This window comes from Lates calcarifer, unplaced genomic scaffold, assembly GCF_001640805.2.
Source record: "Lates calcarifer isolate ASB-BC8 unplaced genomic scaffold, TLL_Latcal_v3 _unitig_962_quiver_2539, whole genome shotgun sequence".
Classification (NCBI taxonomy): domain Eukaryota; kingdom Metazoa; phylum Chordata; class Actinopteri; family Centropomidae; genus Lates; species Lates calcarifer.
The window spans coordinates 1-10,011 of record NW_026118126.1 but is presented as its reverse complement, the minus strand read 5'-3'; the positions used below and the strand labels follow the sequence as shown (position 1 = coordinate 10,011).

General features: G+C 39.6%; 1 protein-coding gene and 1 long non-coding RNA gene across 2 annotated transcripts; both read right to left on the bottom strand.

The window, feature by feature from the left end:
* Positions 1-881: 881 nt before the first annotated feature.
* On the bottom strand, positions 882-2,640 carry LOC108880553 (uncharacterized). Its single transcript, XR_001960502.2, has 3 exons — positions 2,571-2,640; positions 1,757-2,031; positions 882-991 (listed from the first exon to the last, which is right to left on the bottom strand). It is a non-coding gene; the product is annotated as an uncharacterized LOC108880553 (long non-coding RNA).
* Positions 2,641-5,554: 2,914 nt separating this feature from the next.
* Positions 5,555-9,497, bottom strand: LOC108880550 (transmembrane protein 163-like; the record flags this gene model as incomplete). The annotated part of the gene is made up of 3 exons (XM_018672117.2): positions 5,555-7,917; positions 8,316-8,457; positions 9,386-9,497. Coding segments are annotated over 3 exons (315 nt in total), but the record flags the coding sequence as incomplete, so codon positions are not given.
* Positions 9,498-10,011: the final 514 nt, after the last annotated feature.

Sequence of the window (10,011 nt, the reverse complement as noted above, 5' to 3'; positions counted from 1 at the left end):
CATCAGGTGACAACTTACAACTACTGACCTGAAGTTTTTCACCTCACTAGGATATCCACTCTTCAGAACTGCGACCACACAGGATGTTTTCCACAAAAGACCCCACACAGCTGCCATCAGGTCCTGTAGCTTTCCTCAACGCCCTCCTCACCTGGTCACGTGTAATGAAAAGGCAGGGATGTGCACTGACCCCTGCTGTGAGTGGTGTGAATTTCAGGTTCCCTGTTACCACATTCCAGACCTCTCTGCTTTCATTACCCTGAAGGCACTCCTCCAGCTTCCTCCCATAGCTGTCCTTGCCCCTTCTTATCTCATCTCAAAGATCTTCTGCATTACACAGAAAGATATTCAACATTACACCTCTTACTAAACATTTAACTAAATATTTGTGTCCCTTATTGTACTCACAGTTTTTGACGCATTACTATTACTTTCACTTGTATCTCACTTCTTTTTTTCAAACACTGCAATATCAGTACACAGTCCTGTTCATATTGTTACAGCTTGTCTTGTACATATAATGCCCTTTTCTATTGTTCTTGTGACTGATAAAGAATTATGTTACTCAAATAAATACTTCTAAAGAATATTCTGCTCCTGTATTTAATATTGTATCAAAGTGAATATTATTAGCCAGACGTCAGGGTTACATGATCACTTTCATGATACTAATTTGAAAACAGACTCAAAACTTATGCTGTAACACTTTTTGACCATTTTTGATGCACATTACTTATCTTTTTCTGTGTTTCATTACTTCCTACACTAAGAAAAACATTCAACAACCTCGTAAAATGTATCGTACTATAGCACACCGTCAAAAATACCTGTCCACTGTTCATTTGTTTCTGTCTGTGCCTTAAAGTAAAATTAAAGACTGAAATTATTCTGCTCTGTATCTCTCACTTGATGTGATGCTGTTGTTAAATTACCTGTCCTGGATCTTCTGGCCTCTTGTTTATTGGTGATGGTTATTTATTGTCCTCACCTCCTGAAGAACCAACAAATAAGAAATTAATCACATTAACTGCAATATCATTATTTTTTAATCAACTAATCACAACTCATTTAGCTCACACCCATTAAATACTAAAATCTGAGCTGAGATTCAAACAGTCAAACTCCTGCTGACTTGACTGAGGAAATGTCTGACATGGCAGCTGAAAAACAATATAATACCACAGGCTGTTGTAATTGTAAGCTACATACCAAAGCGTGCAGTATTAATGATGGCAAATATGAACGTCTACCACTTCATACGATGTTTATATTTCATCAAGGTTCACATTTGCAATTAAGATCCTACAGAACACCTGACCAGTCTCCCTGGCTTTGTTGGCACCTGCGGTTTTACATTGTGTCGTTACAGTCTCTTTACGTTCCTCGTAAATCGACAGAATTAACGTCAGCTCAAGTCAATGACTCTGGCTGTATATGTATGAACGTAATGCTGTTCTGTTCGTTTATACTGCATGTCTACGTATGTACTCTACAATTACAACAGCCTGTCGCATTATATTGTCTTTCGCGTCAACAGTTCCTGTTTACAACGACAATAAATAATGATTATTGAAACTGATAATATGCAACGCCAATGACGCTAAACTCTGTTATGTACGACGATATATGATGGAACCGCTATTTTCATCCGTCCCCGTTACAAACATACAATAAAAACAGATATGACTAGAAGCAGTGGCTAATGCTAATTCTAATGCTAACGCACGCCGCTAATTAGTTAGCTTGTTAGCCTTACCTCCTCCTGCAGGTAAGCTCGGCGTGTGTTGTAACTGGCTCGTTGTAACATCCGCGCTTCTTCGGCAACAAAGTTTCTCACAGCGACAACAACCCCAGGTAAAGAAGGTGGCGTAAAACGTTGATTTTAATCTCCATTTTCACTCGACTGTTCGCCATTGTTCCTCCACCGACCTGCTCTCCTCCTCGTGGTCCAGAACGATGACGTCACACGCCAGCCAACGTCGGCATACGAAACGCTGATTGGTCGACTGATTCTGCTCCACCTACTCGCTTCTGAGGAACAATGAACATAAAGCTAAAAAATCCTTGTAAACAATATCCATTTATTATATATATTCCAGAAATATTGCACAAAGAAGACATAATTGGACGCACACACGTTACATTTAAAGGGAACTGAGATTCAACAGTTCATTGTCCCTCTTGTTAAAAACACTGAGTATCCTGTGTGGTTTGTAGATTTGACATAGATATGTTTTAGATTCCTATTGCCCCTGTTACATTCACATATGGACTACTGTGACGACCGAATTTCCCTTTAGGGATGAGTAAAGTCATCTATCTATCTATTTAGTTAAATGTTCAGTTTCAGCTGTAATGTTGAATATTTTTCTGTGTTTTCATGGTTAAAGTCACACACTGTCCAACACAGAGCACTGCCTATCAGGAAAGTGTAATAAGAGAAGTGATGTAAAACCAATGCAGAAGTAATAGTAATCCAAAATATATATAAAAGTCACAGTGTAGCCAGGAGTCACTAAATGTAACAGTACAGTAAAGTGTCTAATATGTAAAAAACTATTTGGACTTACAGATGAGTTTGTGTGATCAATGCGTGTTGTTCTCTGTGCAGGAGAAGAAGACGACAGCAGCTGAAGACCTGAAGTGGATTAAAGAATGAAGCTGTTAATGAAATAAAAGAGCTCCACCATCTAACTGCTGTAAACTGTGTTGCTTTCCTGTTGTTCAAGTGAAAACACTAACCTGACAACGTCTTCACGTCTGTCTCTTCTCTCTGTGATGGGTCCATGGTTCCAGTTTGAATCCTGTGGAGAAAAACACAACAAACATTAATGTAAAGATCTGACTCTTAACACATCAAAATAAAAGCAGACTAGTAAGAAGTAAAAGACAGTAGATGTACAAAGAAACCAGAGTGTGAACTAGGTGAATCTGGACTCATCAGAACTTGTCCAACACTGCAAAAGTCTGTTGAAATTTGAACTAAATTTGGTTGGCAGAGCAAGAGGACAGGCAGCAAGAGAGGGGGAAGGAGACAGACAAAATTATTCAGACTTAAGATGAGTTACTGAACATCTATCATGTTAGTGCTCTCATGTTTGTGAAATACCTGGAGGACTCAGTCCTGGTCTCAAAGAACTTCTTCTTCTTTGGTTTGTGAGGTGGGAGCTGGTGTTTGTGTCCAGGCTGCAGCAGCTAAACCAGTAAACCTGGAAAACACAAGTCCAACAAATAACCTGATTAATAATACTGCAGGTCCCACTTCATCACCACGACCGGCTGTGTCCGTGATCCTCTACATGATGAAGATTTACCACACTGAGACAGTTAAAGCCTTGAATAAATACATACATGTGAACAGACAGGTTTAATGAATTGAAGTCACCATAGCAGCACTGCTGTGGCAGGATGTGTACCAGCGATGCTCCCTTCACATTTCTGACCGACCCCTTAACTATGCCTGCATAAAACCGGCTCTGCTTACCAGATGTGTGATGGAGATTTTCTCTCCATGTAGCTAGAGGTGTCAGGGGGTGGGTTCCCTCTGCCAAAAAAGCAGCAAAGTGCCTCTTGGTTCCACTACTGTGTGTAACTCACATGGGAAATGTTCACAGCTGGCTTGTTAACATCACTGGCTAAGTCAGGAATCCTGTTCAGGAGGCAGGAAGTTGGCAGAGACTCCAGGAACACTCTGTTTGTGTACAAACACACATAAGTTATTAAATATTGGACTTCAGAGGGACTGGATGGCAGATTCTTTTTAAATACTGGGATGAGCCAAGCTAACCAGTTCCCCCTGCTACCACTCTTTATGCTAAGCTAAGTTTATCATTTCCTGGCTATAGCCTCATGCTTGGAATGGTATTCATCTTATCTAACTCAGAAAGAGAGCAAATAAATATCAAAATGTTAAACTATTGCTGTATGGAGGCTCTGGTGTTGTTTAAATGAACTGAGTTGCTGATTACATTTGTCCCAGTAGCATTTATTTTCAAGTAACACACTGACTGAATGAGCACATGGGTCCATTTAGTAATATTCTTAATTTAAACACCTTTCAATCACTGAAGGTGACCTTTGAGATGTACTACATTGTGTAAAGACCATCTAGTATTCTGCACACTCTTGGGACATATGGGTGATTTACATTATGCCTCCATTAAAAACAGATTTCAATTTCCTCTTTATCTTGATGTTACATTGTTTGTAACCGTGAATACACCTGATAAAAATCGCAATTATAAAGGCAAGACATAAATGATAAATTACAGCCTGTGAATATTGTTAAGTTCTGGGCACTGTAGCTGGCCGTGGGTGAGTCTATCTATCACTGAGGCAGTCAAGTGGTAATTTAAGGTTCTGCAGACAAGTTGTAGAGGCTTTTTATCAGGCTGGGTAAGCAGCTCAGCTTGCATTAAGCACAGCCCTTTGTCACCCTAAATTCAACATTTCTAAATAACAAGCATGTGTGGTTCTTAAAATCAAAGTGATTATTTTGTATAATGCGTTTACTTGTGTATTTTTCATTTTAGAGCAGAAACATTGCTACCAGACTCCAGTGACAAAAACAGGCAAAACATGGTAGTTGCTGCATGAATACTTCTTCCAAGTCTCACAATACCACAAACTAACAATCTGATCGAAGCAGTTGTATTCAAGCAGCCCTCTTCTTCTGTGACATAAAATCACTGTTTTTGTCAAATAACCAGTTAGAACAACGGTTAAAGTTCATGTATCTTTACAGGTACAAACCCTGCGGCTGATGGCTTCCTCAGTCTGCAGGCTCAGTGGTCAACACAGTCAAAGCAGCATCAGGTGTATCTAATTAGAACAAACAGGGCAGTGGCATAGAAAAAGAAAACAGATTTCATGAAGACATGGCATTATATCGACTTCAGGTTATTGGAGAAAACAGGAAAATGGTTATGGTTTTACAGAATAACACTGTGACTAAGATTCGTAATCGAGCTCGTCATGACACATACCTGTTTGGTTTGTGTCCAGGCTGCAGCGGCTGAAGCAGTAAAGCTGGAAAACACGTGTGGAACAAACAACCAGATTAATAAAGAAGAGTTGAGCGTCAGTGAGAGAAACAAAGACAGCGTGAGCCACGTGATATAAACGAGCAATAACATAACGAAACGATCGTTGAGTGTTTCCACATGTCCGCAGCAGAGTTTCTCAGGGTTCGCGTCCCGCAGGCGCCAGCAGACTGGGGTGAAGAGCCGTCCAGGCAAAGGGGACCTCACGGTGCAATGAAGCAACGGGGGTTGGGGGGTTGGGTGGGGTTCGTCCCACCCAACAGTTTGAAATTTTACAAAACAGTCTTGTAGACTACTGAATGGTGATGGACTTCTCACTCGTCCGTTCCACAAACAAATAAAAACACAAAATATCCAGATAGAAGAGATTACAAACAAATACATATACAGCTAATGATCCAAAGCTCTCATAATTACACTTGAGCCATCTGCAGTTGATCCAGTTTCAGAGACCTGTACATGGGAAGTTATGAAACAGAAAACAATGAACAGCCGACATATAACCTACAGTATCATATCAGTGCAGGTGAATAATGCAATGACAACACTTTTTTGTTTGTTTTCACAGTCCTTATATAACTTTATTTTTAAATAAACCTTTTTTCTGTGACAAAAGGCTCTGACTCTGGTTTTACACTTGTTTCACATCACAGCAATACAGATTCAGTATTTACACCTGCACAGAATAGTACAGTTAGCAGGAGCCAAGGAGCAGCTCCAATCCCACAGTGTGTCTATGTGTGTCTAATTTGTGTGTATATTTCATAAAGTTGTACAAAACCTTAAATATGATCAAATCCAAACAACATTGTCACATATTTGTGTGTCATATAAACTAGTCTCACAGCACAGTTCGTACATTCAGTTATAGTTACTGCAGCAAAGCACAGACTTCAGCAAAATGTATGAGTACTTAGAAAAAATGACAACATCCTAATCTGTCTCTATAGTCAAACAGCTGAATCTCCACCTGATAATTACATTCATGTTCCACACACTGATCAGCGAGATTAAGGCTTTGGAGTTAAAAATGAGTATTATGAACTATTTAGAATAATAAAACAGCCTGCACACAGGCAGAAAAACCCAATATGGAGGGCCAAAGCCTTTGTCTCTATGAAATCTGCAAGTGATATTAGCCAAAAAAAAAAACAAACAAACAACAAAAACATGAAAAACAACAAAAAGTCACAATAAAAATACATCCAAACTTTGACTTATTAGGTCATAATTAGTATAATTATTAAGTAAGACCCCTGGTCACTGTTTGACTCAGTCATGATAAAAATACAAAACGATACTGTTTTTTTCATACATTTGTGTTTCAAATAAACGGGTCATTTTGGTTGTTTCATTATTATCACTTCACTTTATGTCAACATACTTCATTAGCCAGAAAAATAAGGAGTTACCATCAACTCCAAAACAAACAGAAGCTCCAGATAAGAGAGGACACCTGCACAGGCCTGCACCTTATCAATAACAGCAGCACTGAAATTGCTGGAAAGTGGAATCCTTCACAGTATATTGAAATATTACTTACCACAGTCAGACTAAATGTTGTCTGATGCACTTGATGAGCAAGAAGATGAAATGAAAAAGGTGAAGTCTTGTACATTTGCACACAGCTCTGAGTTTAATCTGATTCCAGTAACTACCTCACCACTCTCAGTCTAAATACAGATATACCTGTGATGGCTGCAGACCAAACTGGTTGAAGTGGACAAACCAATAATCAAATCCAGACACGATGAGACTAAGTTCTCACGAAGGCCAGAACTCTTAATGTAAAGACAAACACCCTTTTGTCACAAACTGGATCACCTGCTGTGACAAGAGCTCAACTCATCAAACAGAACTTATTGGATTAAGCTTCACTAAAATAAACAACTGGATATTAAAACAAGGTGTGGATGGATGTGTGACGTACCAGAGCAGCCGAAGATGGTGAATACAAAGCGCAAGTATATGAATCAAATGATAATGTTGAGTTTCACTTCAACGTCACAAACATAAACTGAGCTAATTTGGGCTATTTTTCCTTTCTAACAGCAAAGTGGAGGTAGAGTCAGGTCATGACATGAAAAATGACAATTGTTATCCTCCACCTCTCATTAAGCTGTGGCCACTCTAGTCTCTCCTGCTCCCACCACAAGTCTATTGTAAACAGCAAATCACGTCACTGAGCCTGACACAGCAGAGATAGAGAGTGTGTGCTTATGTACCTGTTCCTGATGCCAAATGGGCCTTGTATTGATACATCCTCTCCTAGTCATAAAAAAGGTAAAACACCATTAATACTCCACTGCTACATCAGCTACATCAATCACTTTCAACCTGCGATCTGCAATATTTCATAGCACAGCTGAGCAAAGGCCTCTAGGAACCATGGGAAAAATAAACTGCTGTGTTTTGACAGGACGATGAGGTATTGTACATCAACTTGCTGTACAAAAATCTGTTGCTTTTTATGGAGTTATGGCCTCTTGGGGTCCATAAGTCTCCAGTCCGCTGCAGTCTGAGCTCATCTCATGTTTTAATACAGAGGCATGAAAGAACAGATGGCCCCACTCACTGGTAAAAGACAGATAAACATATTATATGTACAGCAAACTGTAAAACACTTAAAAGGTGCCGAGAGTTTAATCCGCCTGGACCCTCAGGTCAAGTCTGTGAGCCAAAGCCTCCGCTGGCACCTCGAGGGCTGAGTGTGATTGTCTGTGGAGGAACTGTGCTCAGCCTACTCCTACCCCCACCTCCCATCCCTCCCAAACCCTCCCACCCCGCTTCTCCCTCTTTTCCTCTGCGGTCTCGTCACTCAAAACGCTCGTAGTTCCTGGTTTGCCGGATCCGCGGGACCATGTCCAGCAGCAGCCTGTGGGAGGAGAGCAGGAAGCTTTTCAGACTTTGACTGGCTCAAGTTAAAAAAGCTCTGCAGACATGAATTCATCTGATTTTGGTTGTTGCTCAAGGCAAAAAAAAAAAAAAAAATTCAATCTTCAGACTGAAAATAAAAACCTTTTCCTCAGAGGCGACTTAAGGGTTTTACTTTTTTATTTTTATATAAAACTTTTATTTCTGTCTTGGGACATATGATCTCTTTTACAAGAGAGAGTGGTCTTAAATGGCAGCGTAGTCACGTTAAAACATTTCAGAGATTTCATCTCTATAATAGTCTCATAATCAACAGAATCAAAAGCTCTGAACATTTTGAGTTTAGTTTTCTTTACATCATCTCTACAACAACAAATGTATCATCCACTGAGAACTCACTTGACCCCATAGGCGAGGATGATGAGGCCTATGAGGACACCTATTGTCCCATCCAGATACCACACCTTGGGCTCATGCTTAAACACTTCAGCACTGATGAGGATGGAGAACCCCATGATTCCCCCCACCAGTGAGTTAAATCCTGGAACAAGAAAATACACAAACACACTTGATGTAAAAACACCTTATACAGATGTAGTCTGGCAGACATGTGATGTTGACTGCTGTGGTACAGAGCAGCATATAAAGTGTCCAGTGGTGTGATAGATTCCTGACATGCCTCTGTCTGTCTGTTGAAAGGTCATCTTGTATGAATGAGTGAGAGAGCTGAGAGTTACAGACATGTAAGTGGGTTTGTACTGTAATACAAATAATATGTCACTGGGGAAGTCACACTTTAACGCTGTTACTAAGAAATGACTGTGCACAAGAAATCCTTTCCCACGTATATTTGAGGTGACCAGGCAACATGAGACAGTTAATCAAAAGAACAAGCATGCACATATGAAGGACTACAAGTGAAATAGTAGAAATAGTAAACAAAGCATTTCATTAATTAATAATACATTGATTTATGAATCATGTATTTATTCATGTATGAATTAATACATGATGGAATTTGAAAAATGTATTAGAAAATGAAGTTTAGAAAGAAACAAATAACTGGATAAATTGAATTAAGAATACAGACTTTAATGAGGCATTTAGAAGGGCTTTTTCCTTTCTTAGTTGCTGCCTTCAATTTTTCCATTAGCTATTCAATTTGCTTAGTCATATGACCTCTCTATTTAGCCTTTTCATGACACTTTGGGCCTTGCACTGGTAAAACAGGGCAAAACTATGCAAATTAGTCATGGGACGTGACAAGCTCACTGATTGGCTGTCACCTGGTACATTATATGCAGATGCAAATGTACAATTCTTTATTACTATTTATGTGACACTTGTGGTCCTTCACAGAACATTACTAATTAATTCAGGCAAAAAACAAGCTCCTTATTTGAAAACTATGCAACTTTGAAGATCACGGTCTTGATTTGGTCTCTGTTTAAGCGTGTGTGTACACCTACCATCAGTGATAAGGGCTCGGCTTGTGAGCACTTTCCCAAGCATGAACTTGATCACAGCCAGAATGATGCACACCAAGCCGCTGACGATGGACACGCTGAAAAGGAAGTCGTCCTAAGAGAGGAAAAAAAATGAACTGAGAAATAGAGTCATGGTTTGCTTATATTTTACACTCTTTTTAGCAATGAAAATAATGTGATTGTGAGGAGGTTTAGTGCATTAATAACACAATACAAGTAAGAATTTCATCATGATGTTTTATGTGTCAAATAATAGCTTTTTATGTTTTATTATTTGTATGTCTTTTGACAGATATGTCAGAGCCCCAGCTCTTGCAGTGCCACCTGTACTCACAGGTATCTGAAGTTATGAAGTGTAACCAGCATTTCATTGCATCCCCTCTGAAACCAAACCTACACCCTTTGTATCAGTTATTATCCCAGCTGATTAAACTGCAGGTTACTTCAGGTAAATCCTGCCATCTGCAGATTCTCCATCACTGACCACAAGACCACAGTGACTTCTCAAGACAGCAGCGTCAACACACCACAACCACAGCTCAATACTGCAGCCTTACACCCCCATACACCTCTACCTACCAACAACTGCTCTCCATCCTCACTAATGA